General features: G+C 35.9%; 2 protein-coding genes across 2 annotated transcripts; both read right to left on the bottom strand.

Annotated features, from left to right (window-relative positions):
* Positions 1 to 599: 599 nt before the first annotated feature.
* LOC139894692 (uncharacterized) lies at positions 600 to 1169 on the bottom strand. The gene has a single exon (XM_071878107.1). The coding sequence runs from the start codon at positions 1167 to 1169 to the stop codon at positions 600 to 602; it is 570 nt and encodes a 189-aa protein (XP_071734208.1).
* Positions 1170 to 1190: 21 nt separating this feature from the next.
* On the bottom strand, positions 1191 to 1898 carry LOC139894698 (uncharacterized). The gene has a single exon (XM_071878111.1). The coding sequence runs from the start codon at positions 1896 to 1898 to the stop codon at positions 1191 to 1193; it is 708 nt and encodes a 235-aa protein (XP_071734212.1).
* Between the last annotated feature and the right edge of the window lie 20811 nt (positions 1899 to 22709).

A 22709-nucleotide genomic window follows, 5' to 3' on the forward strand; every position in this document is an offset into this window, starting at 1 on the left:
CTTAAGGCTCGGGCTTAGTTAGCTTTTGCTCTTTGTTTAGTGTTTAGAGTTGTGGTGCTTTTATCTCGTTTCCATCTTTTGTTTAATCTTTTTCATCTATTGATGAATAAAATTTATTTTTATATTATTGTTATTTTAGTAAAATACAAAAAAATTAGTACTTGTTGGCACATACAGATGACAAAAGACAAAACGAGCTGGACAATAAGCTCTCGTATACTAAGTATTTGGTTGGCCGGAGCTTAGTTATGAGAGATGGAGCTTAGTTACAAGACACGTGTACAAGACTTTAAATACATTAAGACTGTTTCTAACCCTGCCTGTGACATCACATGCAGATTTGTACTTTTTGGCTCAAAAAGTGCATCTGCCTGTGACATGGCAGTGTCAAATTTTGACCCCCCAATAACACCAAGTGTCAAATGCCAGTGTCAAATTCAGTAAGGTCCACCAGTTTTAATTTTTTTTTTTCAAATGATTTAAAATGGTAAATAAATACAAGAAAATAAAATAAATAACATTAATAAAAAATACATAATTAATTTTTGATAAGAATTTAAAAGTACATAGATTGACGATTAAATAGATTAAAAAAAAAACTAATTCGCATTGCGAAAAGTCGGTGGAAGGTTCCAAATATGCTCGGCTAAATCCTCGGTGAGTTGGTTGTGCAAATCTCGATCCCTTATTTCTCTTGCGATGATATCTCGATCTCGTCCTCTGTTTCGTATACGTTCCATACCATTTTCCATTTCTTCGGTAGTGAATCTTTCTTCCCATTTAGAAAGTGCAAAGCCGTTATCTTCAAGTATCATGTTATGTAATATGAGACAACATTCCATCACTCTTCGCATCCTGTTAACGCTCATACTTCGTGAAGCTATGCGTATAATATGAAAACGACCTTGAAGAACCCCAAACGCCCTCTCTACATCCTTTCGGGCACTAGCTTGAAATCTTGTAAACTTAATCGTTGGTTCTTCAGTAGGACATGAATATCCTTTAACTAAAGTTGCCCAATCGGGATATATACCATCCGCAAGGTAATATCCTTTGCTATATTCATGCCTATTTACCTCAAATGGTGCGGATGGAAATGTTCCGTTCTTAAGTTTATCAAATATAGGTGATTGGTTCAAAACATTGATATCATTGTTGGAACCCGTCATCCCAAAAAAAGCATGCCAAATTCACAAGTCATAAGAAGCAACACCTTCAAGCATAAGGGTTGGTTTCTTGTGATCACCCATAGTGTATTGTCCTTTTAAAGCAACAGGACAATTCCACCACTCCCAGTGCATACAATCTATACTCCCGAGCATACCCCTAAACCCATGTCTCTCCTCGTGAGCACTATACAATCTAGCAACATCGTGTGCATTCGGAGATCGCATGTATTTTTTTTTGTACAATGTAATAATACACATACAAAAGTAATCTAGACATAGTATTGATGTTTGCTCACTCATTTGCAAATATTCATCCCACATATCGGGAGCGGTGCCATACGCCAATTGACGTATAGCCGACGTACATTTTTGTAAAGTAGTAAATGTAGGCCTACCGATAGCATCAAATCGTTGAGAAAAGTAAGTAAAATATTCTGGCATATTATCACTTTGGAAAGTAGTAATACCTTGCACTATCCGGAGAAATAATTGTATTCGCATGCGAAAACGGCGTTTAAATTTTCTTTGTGGATATTTTGGCGTCTCACAAAAATAATCATCCCACAAACGTTGTGCAGCAACCTCCCGTTCCCTAGGGATGTAACCTCTAACTCTCGGAATAGATGGTGCCGATTCGACTTCGGAATCATCATCTTCTATTTCTTGAATTAATTGAACAATCCGCAAATCTTCGGAGTCAGAATTAGACCCCCGTAACCTCGAACCCATTTATAAACTAATAAACTTTTGTAAAAAAAAAGTAGAAAGAAATAGAGTAAGTAAGAATGAATTGTGTGAAAAATGATATGATTGTTGGGGTTTAAATAGGAGTAAAATGGAGTAAAAATTGAATTTTTTTTTTTAAAAAACCAAAAAACGGGTATATATCCGTTGGGTAACGGATATATTACCCCACCCAATCATTTGCTGCCACCACACCATTTGAAGCCTGTTTTTTTCAGTCAAAAAGTCGACTGACGCCCCCCAGCGTCAAAAACTGACGCCCCGTTAATGGCGTCAGGGGCGTCACTTCCTGCCAACATGTCTGACGCTGGCCCGTCTGACGCCGCGTTAGATTCAGCCTAAGCCTCACAAGTTAAAAATCATCGTCAACGGTAAATTATACTCTCCGTATATCATTTCTTTCATGATGACTTATGTAACTAAAAAATACGTCGCTTTTCTTTATTAACGGTTTGGCTAACTTGTGCCTTAGGGCATGTAATAAGAACCATTAATAAAGCAAAACCTTCCATGAATAATATAATTTGTAATTAATATGTTTACATATATGAAAATTAAAGAGTTTATTAAATGCATATTATATTTTTTTGGAAACTTTAAAGTGTGTTTAATCATTCTTATCTTATGCCCTTAGGCATAAGTTAGCCATTCGCATTTATAATTTATGAACATGTCTCTAATAATTTTATTATTATTATTAGGGAGGTTAAAGAGATAATTTATTTAAACCATCAGATCTACATATGTTGTTTTCATGTCATATAAATTATTAGTTACGAGTATTACTTATTAATATTAAATTAATATTATAATTATAAGAATAAATGCTTCAACAATCGATCGATCAAGATAAATCATGAAAAACGTTATCCGAATTAAATAATCACAAAGCAACTTAGTTGATTTTGTCAATTCCTAAAAGTTTTCGTTAGCATTACCCCTTTATTAAATACGTTCAAGTCTTGATTCATATGTGATTTAGCGTACTTTATGTGATTTAGCGTACCTTATGTTTAGTTACCCCATTCTAACCTTTTCATAAAGTTTGTACTCTAAATCGCATGCTCTATAGCGAGGATATATTTTAATTTTTCAATAAACGGGAGTAATTTTTATTGAGATGTATTAAGATATACTCGGCATATTTGAGTTTTCATTTAGTAAAATTTGAACGTGAAATCTTTTGAGAAGAATTCAAAGTCTCAACCACGGACTATGTTGTTGATAACTTAAAGTAGAAATTTAATGGGAAAATACAGGAAGTGATCGAGCCCAAATTAGACTATATGATCCGAATTCAGTTCCAGTGCAATGAGATGAACATTGTTTTGATGTTTGAGGGACATTATGATTGTCTTTGATTCTAAAAACTTAGTTTAGAATCATCAATCACCATGTCCCAGTCTTGAACCTTGAAATTACTTTGATTCAAATGTAGAATTGTCTTTTATGAGCTTAAAATATAAAATGACATTAATATGCTCTAGAAGAATTTCAATTCAACAACCCTCAAATGAGAACCCGAGTTTCCTATTTATAGGTTTTAAATGTTTGCGGACTGCTTATAAAATGTTAACCGTTGCGCATAATCTGCAAATTATCGCTCAGTTATTACAAACATTGGTATAATCCACAACCCATGGCACAATTAATTATTTTCTTCGCAACTGTAAGACCCTGATTTTCTAACAGGCCAGAACGACATTCCAGGTACAAGGAACGGCGTTCCATGAGCAGGAACGACGTTCCATTAGCGAGAATGGCATACCAAAGGGAAGAACAGAGTTCTGAATATGGAAAACTGCAAAAATCAACAGAATGGGTTTAGAGGCCGTTTGGGGAGCGACGTTCCTTTTTATGGAACGACATTCCTGGTGCCTGACAGATTTGTTTTGTTATTTTGTAAAATTGATGAGGGCAATTGAGTCTTTTCACATGTGAACGTTTATATGGCTTGAGACCAGATCTTATCCCCACTCTTATCTTCATTTCTAACCTACCAAACATCTTAAAGAGAGAGAGAGAGAGAGAGAGAGAGAGAGAGAGATAAGGGTTTAGTGAGAGAAAGCATGAATGGATGAAGATGGTGGTGATTTCTGCCCAAATTGGAGTTCATCTTGGTTCTTCTCGACGTTTCTAGCTACTAGCTCGGTTTTGGAGTTGAGGTAAACCCTATATCCAATTTTATTTATTTTGATTTTGATTTGGGATTAAGGTTTATGTTTGTGTTGGGTTATAAACCCCAATTCTCATGAAATTGGGGGTTTTAGTGTGTGATTTGGGTATGTAAACCTTAATGAAGTGTGTTTAGGGTTAGATAAAGAATTTGGTTATATATGTCATGATTTTGGGTGTCAATCACTAGTTTGAAAGTGTGTTGGTGGGTCTGATGTTCATAGTTGCTAGTCAAATTGGGTGTTGAAATGGTTTTGGTGTCAAAACTAGGTTTTGAGACTAGCTTGGGTTATTGAGGTTTTAAATGGTATATTGGTGCATAATCACTAGTTAATGGTGATTATGGGTCGTGTTTGGCATAAGTCAAAAGAGGTCAAGTGTGATATGGGTCAATATTGCATGTGTGGTAGTTTTGGTGTAAATGGCATTTTGAAATGATCACTACATAAGTAGTAATCTAGTGTAGGGACCTAGGTTGGTCAATTTGATGTTAAGTATAATTTGGGTTAAACTGTACTTTGTAGAGTGGGTTTGAATTACCACCCAAGGTGGTAATTGGATTGTGTCCGTTAGGTGTTAAATGGACGAATTTTGGCGAGCAAAGTGTGGTCCCTCGGCTAAGAGATGATTGTGCCGGATTCTCTTTTAAAGAATGTATATTTATGTGATTATTGTGACTATGTGTGATATAGGTATTTACTTGCTCAGAATTGAGGACGGAGATCATGTTATACATGACTTGTGCGGGCATTCCAAGGTGAGTGAAATAATTATACGTGTACGTATCTAGTGTATTTATTTGTGCTATGGTATGAACCAAAGAGCCAGTAGTACCATAGCATGTGCGAAGGGGTGCTATGATGTGAACCAAAGAGCCGATAGCATCATGGCATGTGTGTTGTAGTGTGAACCAAAGAGCCGGTAGTGCTATAGCACGGGTTGTTAGGATGTGAACCAATAAGCCGGTATCACCTTAGCGTGAGTATGACTCGGTGTTATGACGTGAACCAAAGAGCCAATAGCATCATGACAAATGCGTAATGGCATGAACCAAAGAGCCGGTAGCACCATATCATGTGACGTATGGTGTTAACCAAAGAGCCGGTAGCACCTTAGCGTGGGTATGGTTAACCATATTGTGTGTGTGTGTGTTATTTATTTAGCATTTTATAATGTGATGAATATATGCTATTGGTGATGCTAGCATGTTGTGAATTGTGAGTATTTAGAATTATACATTGTGATTGTATGCTAATTGGATTGCTAGCTCGTATGCGGTATTTGTGTAAGTGTTTGCAAGTAAGTAGATTATATATGTATATGTATAATTATTGCATTCACTAAGTGTAAGCTTACCCCTCATTGTTGTTACCTTTTTATAGGTACCATTTGTTAAGGAGATGACTTCTAGTAGCTAGACTAGTTGCTTTTGGTTGATCGAGCCTATGATGGGCTAGCTTTTGGATATTCGGACGTGAAAGGGGGACTAGGTGAATCCCTGGGATTATGCTCTTAGTATCGGGTTGGGTTATTGAGTTTTAACCAGTTTTGTATTGTAAAGGGGTCGTAATTACCCACTTGTTGTGTAATGGGTCGAAAGGTGTCAAATTGAACGTTTTGGGCTTGGTCATATGTCAAACATGTGTTTTGTTGTTTAATGAATTCGTTAAACTATTTATGATTTATTTGGAATCAAATGGGGTATAACGGTTTGGGTCCAAAGTGTAATGTACGTATAACAACCTTGTTTATTAAAAAAAAATGTTATCGTTTTCGGATAACCGGATTTGGGGTGTTACAAGTTGGTATCACAGCATGGTCTATGGTATCTAGGTTACTTTGAGATAGGTGCCTAGACTTAGACTGAATTGTGGACATATTGTGTGCGGGACTTGTAGGAATACGGGTCGGACCTGGAACAGTTAGTGCCCTAGCGTATAAGTAAACTAACTAGGACTTGTTTTTGTCCAAATTGTGATTATGTGGGGCCATATTTCGTGCATAAATTGGTGCCTTAGATAGCTAGTGCCTAATGTAAGTAGGCAAACTTGGACGTTGTTTTGCTGCTAGTCACCTAGGGAGTAGGTTGACTTGTTATTGCGTTGTACGTATATGTATATATAGTGCACAGTGTCTTAGTGATGAGTCCATTGGTGGGGCTCGGGTGTTTGTGGGTTTTGGATAGTCCAGTCTAATGACGGGGCTTCGATTGTTGAAGGTACTAGAAGTATTGTATGTTGTATTGTGTGAATGTTGCGTCAGTCCGGGTAAAGTACTTTGCGTGACCATGTGGAAATGGTAAGGTACGCAATTGTAATAGTGACTGATCACCACTATTACAAAAGTGTATCTTGACACCAAGCATGACACGACGAGTACCGAACGGAGGAAACGTAGCATGTTTGGGATAGATTCGGCGTGAATTAGGAATCATGTATTGGTTCCTAGGATATAGTGGTCTTCGGTGATGTGACAGTGGTCACATAGGGTTCATTGTGAGCTGGGAAGTATTACGCTGGATTCGGTTAGCTAAGGTGAGTGACCGAACTCACGAGTTCGACGCGTGCGTAGTCACTCTAAGTAGTGGGTTCACTATTGAGATTGTCATTGGTTGTAGTACCCATTGTAACTAGAATGAACGAATAATGTGTGTGGGTGTGTGCGACGAGGACTTGAATTCCATAATGGGATGCAACAAGTCTGATGTATGTGGTATTGAGTTACACGCGGTAGAGTGTGTGGTTATAGAATCGTGTAAGGATTCTAGTTGTGAGTTGCCTTGGATTTGGCGAATCGAGGAGTCTTCAGGTCATTAAACCTACGGGGGTGAGACCCGTATGACGATGATTGTGTTAGTTGTTTGTGTGTTGTGGATTATAGGGTAACATTCATAACGGAATATCCCTTTTAGTAGTGGCTGTATCGATGTGTAGAAGGGTGTAAGACTTGGTGTTCCCACGCATCTCTTTAGTGTCAGATGAAAGGTTTCGTTAGGCTATATCGTTTGGCCTTGTGGGATTGTGGGTAGCGTGTGATCGCTAGGAACTTTTGGATAAGACAATAAACTGTAAGGTTTGTCGGGTAGGTATGACTTCGGGTCATTATTGTGGAGAGATGGGTGACATCTTGTGTATGGAACCCACAGATCGAGTTTCTAATTCTCGGTAAATAGTGGAGCGAGTCTGCATGACACTGCGTGAGGTGCCTTCTTATACATGCTAGTGTAATGTTCAACTCCCGTGAGGTGTGATCATTTTGCGCTTAGGGTGCCCGTGATATACCCTTAGAAGTAGCGGTGATTACAATGGTGATCGACGGGTAAAGATGACCGGTGAGCCGGTGATGGATTTAATGGCCGGTTAGGCCGAAGGTTATGATGAAGTGATGATATTGTGTCGGATTTGTCACTCTTCTCCATGAGAGTGAGCAACTGATGAAACATGTTCGTTAAGTGGAAGGTCAGGTGATCTCAACTGAGAAGCACGACTAATTAAGCGGTGTGGCTTATGCCTAGGCTTAGAGGCGTATGTAGGACTTTGGTGGAGTTCGCTTTGCAAATGATGAAGGGCTGTTATTTGTGATTTGTGGTATGAAGGTGAGATCGTCGCGTGAACGACATCTTAAGTGATTATGTATGTCGGCTCTGAGAGCCTGAAGTGAATTCAGGGTGATTTGGTGTATATGACCAACGATGAGAATTGTCACGTGTTTCGTGGAATGACAATTTCGCGGGATGTTATCATCTTGGCGGTGAGAATGTGGAACTGAATCCTAAGTGGGGGAGTTTTTACTGCCGCCCGAGGTAGCTCAAGTGGTGTTAAGTATAGAGAAGTGTCAGAGTGTACCGTGCTAGGCCTCAATAGGGATTCGGAGTTCCTAATGAGGAAGAGTGACGGGTTGTTGATGTTGACGCGAGATCGTACGTTACGATTGTGAGTGACGATTCCGGAATGTTATGCTTGGAGTTTAGGTGGGGTGGTCATGTAGTACCAAGGTGTGGTATGAGACCAAAAGGAACACTTAGATCCTGGAGTGAGGGATTGAAGTTGTCATTGCGGGTGCTCTCATAATGTAAATATGGGTTGTTATGAAACTCGGATAGTACGTTTGAGTGAGTACTAGTTTGATATTGTGGTAAATGCTGTGTTTTTCCTGTCGGGAAACGTGATCATGGAAATCGTTAGTGGATTATTCCACTTTATGGACGATTGAGAGGCGGGGAGTGCCGGTTCCGATTGTCTCACATAGAGATACGCGGATGCTGTTAGTGTGCGAGGGTGTGTTCCCTAGTATTGTGAGCTGTTGCTTGCAGTTGAATGCCGAGGACCTCTTTAACGGACGGTCGAGGCAAAAGGATTCACCCGGCGTTGGTGGATATTTTTGTTTGTCGTGTGGCGGATTGCGAAATTGTTGTGATGATAATTCGTTGTTGACAGGATTCTAGTATATAAATAGCTTCCATGCTAGTACTAGGAAGCCGTCTTGTGTGGTTGTGTGGTAGGGTTTAGAGGAGAAACCATGTGTCTAGTGTTGATGTATTGTCTAGCACGTGGTGTACTATTTTCGTCCTGGATTAATCTAAAGACGGATGGTCGTGTGCGGATCGATTGATGGGAAGATTGTGTTATAGTGTGATTATTTGGTGATAACGAAATTTCTTCGTTGAAGGAATAACCCGGTTGTGATGACGGGGGGAAGTTGGTTCTTGAATTAGAGAACATCTTTTATTGACCGATGTTGGTATGGCTTAATGCCATCAGTGGAATACCATTACAATAATAGTCTTGTGCTAAGTGTTGGAGCGCCACCGTAAGAAGTGCTCATCGGAGGAGTGTGTCGACTGCCTTGTTGGCATCGACTTGTCGGATTGTGATCTGCCGATTTTAGGGGGTGGATAGCAAATGCTTGCGCATAAGTAGATGTGCGACCGGTTGAGTGGTGCATTTATGAGCCCTTGAAGTACAGAATATTATCGCAGCATGAATCCTTCTCGATGTGGATTAATTCAAGACATGGGTCACGTCGTAGTGGATCTAGTTTTTCGCGTTGGATGATATAGTTATGGACTTAGCTTGTCGTGGGTCATAGCCCGAGAGAACTTGTAGGGGTACATGATGTTTTTCGTATCTCCTATGTGGACATTTTGGACGTTGAGTGTATGAGATACCGCTTGTTGCGGTGATGCACGCTAGTGATTATTAGCGTTTGGTGAGATCCTCGGATTAACGGAAGATATTATGGACATCGGGCTTGATCGTTTGTCGAAGGGTCGTAGAGCATGGGTCATGTTTGTAAAATGACGAGGATCGCGGGGACGTGATCCAGTTCAAGTGGGGGAGAGTTGTAAGACCCTAATTTTCTAACAGGCCATAACGGCGTTCTAAGTACAAGGAACGGCGTTCCATGAGCAGGAACAACGTTCCATTAGCGGGAACGGCGTACCAAAGGGAAGAACGGAGTTCTGAATATGGAAAATTGTAAAAATTAACATAATGGGTTTAGAAGCCGTTTGGGGAACGGCGTTCCTGGTGCCTGACGAATTTGCTTTGTTAATTTTTAGAATTGATGAGGGCAATTGGGTCTTTTAACACGTGAACGTTTATATGGCTTGAGACTAGATCTTATTCTCATTCTTATCTTTATTTCTCACCTATCAAACATCTTAGAGAGAGAAAGAGAATGCTTTAGTGAGAGAAATCTTGAATTGATTAAGATGGTGGTGATTTCTACCCAAATTTGAGTTCATCTTGGTTCTTCTCAATGTTTCTAGCTACTAGTTCAGTTTTGAAGTTGAGGTAAACCCTAGATCCGATTTTATTTACTTTGATTTTGATTTGGGGTTAGAGTTTGTGTTTGTGTTGGGTTATAAACCCCATTTCTCATGAAATTAGGGGTTTTAGTGTGTGATTTTGGTATGTAAACCCTAATGAAGTGGGTTTAGGGTTAGATGACAAATTTGGTTATATCTGTCATGATTTTGGGTGTCAATCACTAGTTTGGAAGTGTGTTGGTGGGTCTGATGTTCATAGTTGCTAGTCAAAGTAGGTGTTGAATGGATGATAGTGCTCCAAATGAACATATATTTAGTAGCAATATCCTTCCGATATGTAAAGTTTTCAGTTGCAATTGTTCCATTTTCAAGTAATATTTGTTTAAATAAATAAGTGCGAAGACAAAAGGCAAAAATGACGATTTGAAGACGCAAACGTCCAAAAAGCTCAAATGTACAAGATACAATCCAAGTGGTTCAATTTATTGATAAGAAACGTCTAAAAATGACAAGAGTACAAGTTGCGGAACGCAAAGTACAAGATATTAAATTATACGAAAGGACGTTCGAAAATCCGGAACCGGGACATGAGCCAACTATCAACGCCCGACGCAACGGACTAAAAATTATGAGTCAACTATGCACAGGAATATAATATAATATTTAAATAATTATATAAATTATTTATATATTATATATATTTTAAATAAAACGTCGACAAGTAAAAATCCAAAAGTTGGTGAGCTGGAATCCTGTCCTCCACGATCGCGAAGCTGTGAAGGCTAAAACCTCCACGATCGCGGAGCTGCAAAAATCAGATTTGGCCTATAAAAGGCCGAGCCATCTGCCGAGTTACCTACACCATATCTATATCTTTCTGTATCTTAATATATATATATATATATATATATATATATATATATATATATATATATATATATATATATATATATATATATATATATATATGTATATATATATATATGTATATATATATATGTATGTATATATATATATATATATATGTATATATATTAGTTTAGTTGTATATTAGTTAGATTAGGTAATGTAAAGGTTAATTTACGGGTTTTGAAGTCGAAGTTCTGTCCGTGTAATGCTACGCGATAAATACTCAATGTAAGTTATGTTCTCCTTTTTAAATTAATGTCTCGTAGCTAAATTATTATTATGCTTATTTAATGCCGAAGTAATCATGATGTTGGGCTAAAAATATTAAAATTGGGTAATTGGGCTTTGTACCATAATTGGGGTTTGGACAAAAGAACGACTCTTGTGGAAATTAGACTATGGGCTATTAATGGGCTTTATATTTGTTTAACTAAATGATAGTTTGTTAATTTTAATATAAATATTTACAATTGGACATACCTATAAATGACCATATACACTCAATCGGACACGATGGGCGGGATATTTATATGTACGAATAATCGTTCATTTAACCGGACACGGGAATAAATTAATAGTCTATGGAATTATTAAAACAGGGGTGAAATTATGTACAAGGACACTTGGCGTAATTGATAACAAAGTATTAAACCTTGGATTACACGCAGTCGATATCCTGGTGTAATTATTAAACAAAGTATTAAAACCTTGTTACAGTTTAAGTCCCCAATTAGTTGGAATATTTGACTTCGGATATAAGGATAATTTAATAAGGACACTCGCACTTTATATTTATGACTGATGGACTGTTATGGACAAAAACCAGACGGGCATATTAAATAATCCAGGACAAAGAACAATTAACCCATGGGAATAAACTAAAAATCAATACGTCAAACATCATGATTACGGAAGTTTAAATAAGCATAATATATTTTATTTCATATTTCCTCGTACTTTTATTTATTGTCATTTTAATTATTGTTATTTATTTTATATTGTTAGTTAAATATCGTCATTTACTTTACGCTTCGCTTAAAATATAAAATTGACAAACCAGGTCATTAAACGGTAAACCCCCTTTTATATATTATTATATATAATTATATATATTTTGTACAAATATTGTTAATTAAAATATAGTGTGAAATAAGCTAGCTCCCTGTGGAATGAACCGGACTTACTAAAAACTATACTACTCTACGATTAGGTACACTGCCTATAGTGTTGTAGCAAGGTTTAGGTATATCCCCTCTGTAAAGAATTAAAACTTGTGTAATTTGTAACGTATTTCGTATTAAAAATAATAGCATTTCGTAACCTACCTCGCACACATCAAGTTTTTGGCGCCGCTGCCGGGAACTCGGCGAAACGCTATAATTTTTAATATATATTTATATAAATATTTGTATATAATTTTTAGAAAAACAATATAAATTTAAAAAAAAAAACATTTTAGCCTACATCTGAATCTGAATTTGCATTACTCCACACTCGCGGAGCTCGTCTATTAGGTAATACCGCACTCGCGGAGCAGTCTGTGACTGCAACATAGGATTGCATTAAATACGATTAGGGTTTAATATATTTATTATTATTATTAGGGTTTAATTATTATATAGTTTTAATATAATTCGTATTTTAAGTTTTAATTATTATTATTTACATATTTATGTTAATACTTTTATATAAATAATATTTTTATAAAAAAATTATATTTTTATAACTCTAATTTTCTTTTTATATTTTGTATCTTTTTATTCATTTAAATTCGTAGTTTTTAATATTTGTCGTTCGTAATTAGTTTTAAAATTAGTATTTTGCCGTAGTTACTTTATTTTTAGCTTTTAAGACTTTGCCGTAAAATCCCTTAAGTGCCTTTTCTTTAGACTAAGATTTAGGTGCTTTAGAATTTTGCGACACCATTTTAAAATTTCAGTACTTTTTAAGTTATTACCGTTTTGGATATAGAATTCCTTTTAAGCTTTAATACCTTTAGACATAACTTTAAATATTTAGTTTTTAGAATACTAAGTTTCGACGCTTTATTTTCTTATTTTTATTTTTCGACTGTTTGTTTTTCGACATTTATTTTTCGACCTTTTATTTTTTTTCAACGTTTTTCGACGCGCTATTTTTCTTTCTTATTTCTCGACGCTCTAGTTTTTAGGACTTTAGAATTTTTTCTATTTCTTCTCTTAAATTTCAAAACGAAAAATTATTTTAAGCGGTTAAATTGATAGACATCCAAATTTTCTGCTTTGTAGTAATAGTTGAATTTGTTAGTGACTGAGTTGTGAGCTTCCGATTTAAAGGGTTCTGGCTCCCTGTTGCATCTATTGGCTATTCGAAACGTGGGCAAAAGCAGAAAAGTCTATTAATTTGATAACTTATATAATTTTTATTTTTATAACTAATAGGATAATTAAGTAAATGCACCACATTGTAGCTAAAATTTGGTTTAAAAAAAAGCGCATTATGGAAAATCTCGAGAATATTTTGGAAACTCTTTATGACATCCGAAATCAGTTTAATCAATACTCTCAAACGGGTGTTGATGACAATTCGTTCGGTCAATCTTGGATCACGAATGACGAAACAATAACTGGTTGTGAAATCTGTGGAGATTATCACTCAACATGGGAATGTTTTTATTACGTTCCTATGGAAAATTACGCACCCACGGAACCTGAATGGAATGATTATGAAGAATACAATTCAAATTGGGATTATTCCCAAGAATATTTCCAAACTCAACAACAAGAAGACGAGGAAAATTATGTGTCTGAAAATCTTTTAGACAATATGAAAATCAAACTCGAAGAACTCGATGCTCAAAATGAACAAATGAGAGAGTTTGTAAATCGGCAAGCTGAAACTCTATCAGATTACACACCTGTTGATCTGAGGAGTATTGTGCAAGAAAATATCATATCATTGAATTTTGATGAATTCGAGAGCTCCGAAATAACCAATTATCCCGATGATACTTTTTATTCAGCTTTACCAATTTCACAACATATCGACACATTAGCCTCTACCGACGAAATCATCGATCCATCAAGGGATGAAGAAGAAGTAAGGGTGACAAATTGGTACTCTTTGGAAAATGATAACATTGAAAATTCTACCCCCGAGACCAAAATGGTGGGACCGATAAGTACCATTAATGAAGAAGAATTTGCTTCGATCCTGAAATTCACCATTCCACAACCTTCCAACTCAATATTCTCAATAGACAAGTCATCTACTAAAGATGAACTACAAGCTGTAATAGATATTGACACCTCAAATTTCACCCAATTGGGTAATAGAGGTGAAAACTTTGATCCCGAGAATGAACGAAAGGAAATGTTAGGAATTGTCCACCCTATAGAAATATGTATGTCAGTGTATATCGATCCATTTGACCAAAAACCAGAAAAGAGACATATCCATTTACTAAAAGCTACACTTAAAAAAGAATTAAGTAGTGACGATCGGGTGGGTCTAAATTTTAAACCCATTGATATATTCTATACCACCCGAGATATAAATAACTGGCTCACTATTTTAATTCGTGGAACTTATTCTACCGACTTCACATGTCGTCAGCTAAGTGTGGGGAAGTCTAACCCCACTTAACGTTAAATTAGGGGTTCGGGTTAGTGCATAACTCGTTAATAAATATGCATGATGAGTTAGGGTAAAAGACGTATTTTCAAATATTAGATAACAGTTCAAAAAAGCAACCATTTTTGAAGAAAAACATGTGTGATAAAACAAGAAGGAATGAACGATGAGGCATGCCATCTATCATTCGACGAGCTTTGTAATTACAAACTGGGTATTTTTAATCACTTTTCTACACTTATCACCCTCGTGAATTTATAATTATAGTCTGATTTTATGCAAATGAGGGCATTGCATGATCTCAAGTGTGGGGAAGGGTTATAAATTCTCTTGGGTTTGCACTTGGTTTATTTGCCAAATTTTGTGAAAATTTGAAAAATTTTCAACTAAACGAATTCAAAATCATGTTTATACATATTTATGAACGATGAAAACTAGGTGTTAATACCGAAATTATCGTTACCTCGAAAAGGAAATAAATTGAGAAACAACCCAAAATGTTTGAATTCATTTAAAATGGAAAAGAGGAGAATAAAAAGGCAAGGAAAGAAATAAATAAAAGGCAAGTGTGGGGAGAATGTACCAAGTTATTCAATTAAAAACTATCTATCACATGTTTCTGTAAAGTTATTGCAGGTGCTTTTGTTTTGGACTAAATTAACTGTTTTACCAGATTTATTGTAATACTTTTGAAAGAAAGATGGATCTACACGATGAATCAATTCCATCATTAAAAGGAAGTAAAGTCTTCCGAAAAAGACACGCGCTTCTTGATTTAGGTCAAGAAGTTGTCGTCCAGACCAGTTGTAGAGTCTACGAAAAACCTTGAAAAGTTTTCTCAAAAATCGACTGAAAATTCACGGATCTCAGCATCAAACAGGGTCGCCAAGTGGTCAGAATTATCCTAACCATGAGAGGATATGTCTCGTAAAATGGGGAGGGCGCCGTGCAAATTAGCTTGATAAGACTAATGAATCAGATCCCCAGAAAGGATAATCTCCTTAAAGATTAAAAATCAGCTTTTAAGACTGATATTACTCAATCCTTGAGATTGACCTTAAAGATTGAGAATTACAAACTCATGGAATTCAATGATATCTAAACTCGAGCTTGAACGAGAAAATATTTTAATCAAAATTAAAACCGATTTGTTTTCTGAAAACCCATTTTCAATGCGTTCATTACCATTGAACGTAAAATCCTAGGAATTCACCTGGAATTCATTAGGTCATCTGAACCAAATCGGGTGTCAAGGGTAAGAACGGTGGTTGCATAGCATGGTCGAAGACAGGACCTTGTGCCAGACCGAAAAATCATAGGGTGATCTTTACTATTGCTCCTATAAAGGATAGTAACTGCATCCAACACGTTTTAGACCATGAACAAATGCATGTCATTAGACATTGCCTTAACAGTTTCTTGTTCATCGCTTTCCTTTACAACCGGATGGTAGTTTGCCCAAAGGTAATATACGGAACAAGTAAACTGGATGTGTGCTTTTCGATACAGGGATAGCAGTGGATTACACGAACCTAAATGTTTTTAGCGAAAATATTGATCCACAAATATATTTTGCAACACCGGTGAAGAGTTATTCCAGAAAACTTATCTAGGGTAAAAGCTAGATTGAATTTTCAAAAGATCAAATATTTTCATAAAGATCCAATTTCCTAAAGGATCTAAATTTTTATAGTCATGTGGGACTGTAAACCACAATGTTACTATCATTGTTTATACCGCTGTACCAAAATCATTGATGTATAAAGTGTGAGAATAAAAAAGTGATTCGAGTGAAGTGAGATTTAATTTCAAGTTATGTATTGCTTGAGGACAAGCAACGTTCAAGTGTGGGGATATTTGATAGTGCTCCAAATGAACATATATTTAGTAGCAATATCCTTCCGATATGTAAAGTTTTCAGTTGCAATTGTTCCATTTTCAAGTAATATTTGTTTAAATAAATAAGTGCGAAGACAAAAGGCGAAAACGATGATTTGAAGATGCAAACGTCCAAAAAGCTCAAATGTACAAGATACAATCCAAGTGGTTCAATTTATTGATAATAAACGTCTAAAAATGACAAGAGTACAAGTTGCGGAACGCAAAGTACAAGATATTAAATTATACAAAAGGACGTTCGAAAATCCGAAACCGGGACATGAGCCAACTATCAACGCCAGACTCAACGGACTAAAAATTATGAGTCAACTATGCACAAAAATATAATATAATATTTAAATAATTATATAAATTATTTATATATTATATATATTTTAAATAAAACGTCGACAAGTAAAAATTCAAAAGTTGGTGAGCTGGAATCCTGTCCTCCACGATCGCGGAGCTGTGAAGGCTAAAACCTCCACGATCGCGGTGCTGCAAAAATCAGATTTGGCCTATAAAAGGCCGAGCATTCTACCGAGTTACCTACACCATATCTATATCTTTCTGTATCTTAATATATATATATATATATATATATATATATATATATATATATATATATATATATATATATATATATATATATATATATATATATATAATATATTAGTTTAGTTGTATATTAGTTTAGATTAGGTAATGTAAAGGTTAATTTACGGGTTTTGAAGTCGAAGTTCTGTCCGTGTAACGCTACGCGATAAATACTCAATGTAAGTTATGTTCTCCTTTTTAAATTAATGTCTCGTAGCTAAATTATTATTATGCTTATTTAACGCCGAAGTAATCATGGTGTTGGGCTAAAAATATTAAAATTGGGTAATTGGGCTTTGTACCATAATTGGGGTTTGGACAAAAGAACGACACTTGTGGAAATTAGACTATGGGCTATTAATGGTCTTTATATTTGTTTAACTAAATGATAGTTTATTAATATTAATATAAATATTTACAATTGGACATACCTATAAATGACCATATACACTCAATCGGACACGATGGGCGGGATATTTATATGTACGAATAATCTTTCATTTAACCGGACACGGGAATGAATTAATAGTCTATGGAATTATTAAAACAGGGGTGAAATTATGTACAAGGACACTTGGCGTAATTGATAACAAAGTATTAAACTTTGGATTACACGCAGTCGATATCCTGATGTAATTATTAAACAAAGTATTAAAACCTTGTTACAGTTTAAGTCCCCAATTAGTTGGAATATTTGACTTCGGATATAAGGATAATTTGACGAGGACACTCGCACTTTATATTTATGACTGATGGACTGTTATGGACAAAAACCAGACGGGCATATTAAATAATCCAGGACAAAGAACAATTAACCCATGGGAATAAACTAAAAATCAACACTTCAAACATCATGATTACGGAAGTTTAAATAAGCATAATATATTTTATTTCATATTTCCTCGTACTTTTATTTATTGTCATTTTAATTATTGTTATTTATTTTATATTGTTAGTTAAATATTGTCATTTACTTTACGCTTCGCTTAAAATATAAAATCGACATACCAGGTCATTTAACGGTAAACCCCCTTTTATATATTATTATATATAATTATATATATTTTGTACAAATATTGTTAATTAAAATATAGTGTGAAATAAGCCAGCTCCTTGTGGAACGAACCGAACTTACTAAAAACTATACTACTCTACGATTAGGTACACTGCCTATAGTGTTGTAGCAAGGTTTAGGTATATCCCATCTGTAAATAATTAAAACTTGTGTAATTTGTAACGTATTTCGTATTAAAAAATAATAGCATTTCGTACCCTACCTCGCACACATCAATGGTTTTGGTGTCAAAACTAGGTTTTGAGACTAGCTTTGGTGAGTTAAATTTGTAAGTACTTGAATTGAGGTTTTAAATGGTATATTGGTGCATAACCACTAGTTAATGGCGATTATGGGTCGTGTTTGGCATAAGTCAAAAGAGGTCAAGTGTGAAATGGTTCAATATTGTACGTGTTGTAGTTTTGGTTTCAATGGCGTTTTGAAATGATCACTACCTAAGTAGTAATCTAGTTTCGGGACGTAGGTTGGTCAATTTGGTGTCAAGTATAATTTGGGTTAAATTGTACTTTGTAGAGTGGGTTTGAATTACCACTCGAAGTGGTAATTGGATTGTGTCCATTAGGTTTTAAATGGGAGGGTTTTGGCGAGCAAGGTGTGATCCCTCAGCTAAGAGATGATTGTGTCGGATTCTCTTTAAGAGAATGTATAGTTATGTGATTATTGTGCCTATGTGTGATATAGGTGGTTACTTGCTCAGATTTGAGGACGGAGATCATGTTTTACATGACTTGTGCGGGCATTCCAAGGTGAGTGGAATAATTATACGTGTGACACCCCGTACAAAATCAACGTGTACGGATCATCAACAACATGATCATTACAAGATCAAACACTATATGCTGTTTTAAAATAAGTTTGCATTCATAAAACGGAGTGACGTCTTAACCAACATTAAAAGTTTTACAACCGATAGTGTGCTTCTACGAATAGAAGGCAATAATAATAGTACGTGACCCATAGGTCGTTACAAATTCATTGTTCAAAAGTAACATAGTTTGAAAGCAAATTAAATGTTTCATGCGAAGACATCTCTAATAAGCGCAGTAGGAGTCTACAAAGCATGACAACTACAGCGGAAGCAACCAAACCTTAAGCACCTGAGAAAAACATGCTTAAAAACGTCAGCACAAAGGTTGGTGAGCTATAGTTTAAGTATAACAGTAATGTAAGTTAGGCCACGAGATTTCAGTGTTTCAATACAGTATGAAAAGTATATGTATAACCGTGAGCACTTGGTAACTAACTTAACGTAAATAACACCCCCTAAAAGTACACTTGGCGAGTGAGTAAGTTTACGAAGTATTAAACACCCGTTAAATGCTAGCGCTACTAGCCCGAGTGGGGATGTCAAACCCTATGGATCCATATCTAAGATTCGCGTTCACCGGTTCAAAGGCCAATGACTAAACGTTACCGAGCTAAGGGGAAAGTTTATGCCGTTGTATAACCCACACATATATAAAGTTTAAGTGCTCGTGCCTAGTATGTAAAACGTAAAATGCACATGTATTCTCAGTTCCCAAAATGGTTAAAGTAAAAAGGGATGCTATAACTCACAGTGGAAAGTAGTAAAAGTCGATACGCGGGAATAGTAAGCAAGTGGTTGGTCCGGAAGCTCCTCAACCTAAGTCAAAAGTTACTAAGTCAGTAAATCATTCCCAAAGGTTTAAAACTATGTAAATTAGGTCTTAAGTATCATCATCATTCATCATTAATCAAAAAGGGTAAAGTAAGTTTCAATCATTAATAGAGTTTGAAATAAAGGCTGATTCGTTCAGCCGCCACAACCTCTATACAAACTGAAATGAGGTGAGACCAGTGGCCATGGCTCCGTATATGAGTCCCCTAGAGGCTGAAAAATTTCCAGAACCAAACTCATCTTCGTTTGACCGTGATGACGGTTTAAGTGCGAGTAGGTCAGAAATTTCAGCACAACGTTAAAAGGGTGTAGTGACTTTCGGATGGCCATAAATCCTAAACCGTAACTCGGATTAAGACGAGGTCTAAATGGAAAATCATTTAATCGAACCGAGATAGCTGTAAATCAACCTTTCTAGTAGCCCAGGTTACTGATCAGTTCCATAAAATAGTAAGTAAGGTGTTCCGGTGGGTTCTTGGTGCTTGATGCTCATCACGGTTCTCATCCTTGATGCTTATAGCTTCAAGTGTACAACTCGTTGATGTGTTTGCATCATCTTAACCAAATTTTGACCATCATAACACTAGTGTAAGTCTAAGATATGTAGCACAACTCAATTAAGGGTTGTAAGTAGTTTGATGAACCAAAGTTACATCAAGATCTTAGATCCGACACATACATGAGTTCTAATAGTAATATTGAACTACAAACTTGAAAGTGAACTAAATAAACAATATCTTAAGTTGTAAAACTTAGATATTAGCTAGATCTTAAAGATCCTAGACTAGAAAGTCTAGATCTAGTGTTCTTAAGTTAGATCCTAAGTTATAGAACTTGGATCTTCACTTTAATGAAACCATAAGTTATGAAACTTAGATTTTCATCTTGTAAAATGTATGTAAGCTTATAAGCTCTTATTTACAACAAAATTAGAAGACCATAAGCTATAAAAACTTAGATCCAACATAAGTGTGTGAAGTTATAACTAGAAAGTTATACTTTCATGTTCTTTGAACTTATAAAGTTAACTTTAGTTTCAAGAAATATGAGATCAAGTTTAACTAGTAATACTTGACCAAATTAACAATATTACAACTTTAAAGTACTTACAAAAGAAAGAAATAAACTAAAGTTACAAGTATTATGTTCATGTTTGTTTCATACTTGAGAAGATTCAAATCAAAGTTTGGATCTTAAGAATTTAAGTCTACAAAACATGAACACAAGTATGATTATAAAGTTTATGAACTTTAAATCTTATAACATTTAAGTGTAGAACCATAAACTAACAAGTTTAGATTCTTGTTCTTGGTTCTTCATTAAACAAAAGATGGAAGTAACCAAGATTACATGAAGATACAAGTTATAGAACTTGATCTTTAACAACAACAAACAACAATAAACTACAAACTAGTAAAATGATGATGAATGGTGGCGGTTTTAAGAAGAAAAAGAAAGAAGAAATAATGTTGTTACTTACAAGGTTTTGAGAGAAAAAAGAGAGTAAATGAAAGTGTGTAAGTATGTGTGTGTAAATGTGAGAGGAATACTAGTAAATAAGTAACAAAAATTTGAAATTGAACTCCCTCCCCTCTCAACAAAAGCTGACGGTTTCTAGGCCAAATGGGGGAAGTCAAATGTTACTTTCAAGTGTTGGAGAATGGTGTAAGCTTAAAATGGTATTAAAGTTAAATTGCATGGGAGCTTGGTGCTAGCATGCTTGTGACAAGTCTCTTCATTCACTAATTAATCTTGTTCTTAACCTTAATGAGTCATTAGCATGATGTTGGGCTCCTAATAGTCCATTAAGAAAAGTAGGGTGGGCTTCCAAGTCCAGTAACATGAGTCCATGTAAGTATGCAACAATCAAATAAATAAAGCTCAAGTAATTAACTAGTAACATTAGTTAATTAAAAATGATTAATAATAATTAATCATGAACGTAAATGATATTCAAAATATTATTCGTGAAAAGTACGTGTGTCACAAAGACAAGTCGGGACATGTAAAGTCAATTACGGTAACAAGTAAATGTACAAGAATACATTTAATAAAGCGCAAGTATTAGTAACAAATGTTAATAATTATACGTTGGAAAATCCAGGGTCGTTACATTACCCACCTGTTAAAGAAAATTTCATCCCGTAATTTTAAGCTGAGGTAGATGGAGGAGTTGGGAAAAGGTGAGGATACTTCTGCATCATTTAATCCTCTCGTTCCCAGGTAAACTCAGGTCCTCGTTTGGCATTCCATCAGACTCGGACGATCGGAATCCTATTGTGTTTCAAAGTTTTGACCTCACGGTCCATAATTTCAACAGGTTCTTCCACAAAGTGGAGTTTGTCATCAATTGTAAGTTCCTCCAATGGTATGAAATGTTCTGGTTCAGTAAGACACCTTTTCAAATTCGATACATGAAAGGTAGGATGAACTGAGCTCAATTGAGTTGAAAGATCCAAACGGTAAGCAACGGGTCCAACACGTTCCAAAATTTCAAAAGGACCAATGTATCACGGGTTGAGCTTCCCACGTTTTCCAAAACGGATCACACCTTTCCAAGGCGCGACCTTCAACATTACATGGTCACCCACGTTGAATTCAAAGTCTTTACGTTTAAGGTCGGCATAACTCTTGTGGCGATCACGGGCTGTCTTGAGTCTCGCTTGAATTTGGACAATCTTCTCAGTTATTTCATGGACTATCTCGGGTCCAGTGATTTGCTTTTCGCCTACTTTGGCCCAACAAATAGGAGAACGGCACTTGCAGCCATACAACACTTCGAAAGGTACGGCATTAATACTCGAATGATAACTGTTGTTGTAAGAGAATTCAGCTAGCGGCAAATGCCTTTCCCAAGCCTTTCCGAAATCAATAACACAAGCACGCAACATGTCCTCCAAAGTTTGAATCGTGCGTTCGCTTTGACCGTCGGTCTGCGGGTGATACGCAGTGCTCATGTCAAGACGAGTCCCCAAGGCTTCTTGCAAATAACGCCAAAATCTGGAAGCAAAACGGGGATCGCGATCTGAGATGATCGATATGGGCACACCATGATGAGATACAACCTCTTTTATGTATAGTTGAGTGAGTCCCTCCATCGTATCGGTTTCCTTCATGGCTAAAAAGTGTGCAGATTTAGTA

The sequence above is a fragment of the Rutidosis leptorrhynchoides genome, chromosome 1 (genome assembly GCF_046630445.1).
Source record: "Rutidosis leptorrhynchoides isolate AG116_Rl617_1_P2 chromosome 1, CSIRO_AGI_Rlap_v1, whole genome shotgun sequence".
Lineage (NCBI taxonomy): Eukaryota > Viridiplantae > Streptophyta > Magnoliopsida > Asterales > Asteraceae > Rutidosis > Rutidosis leptorrhynchoides.

Coding starts and splice junctions, on each gene's coding strand:
- LOC139894692 (XM_071878107.1), bottom strand. CDS start 1,169: ATGACGGGTTCCAACAATGATATCAATGTTTTGAACCAATCACCTATA.
- LOC139894698 (XM_071878111.1), bottom strand. CDS start 1,898: ATGGGTTCGAGGTTACGGGGGTCTAATTCTGACTCCGAAGATTTGCGG.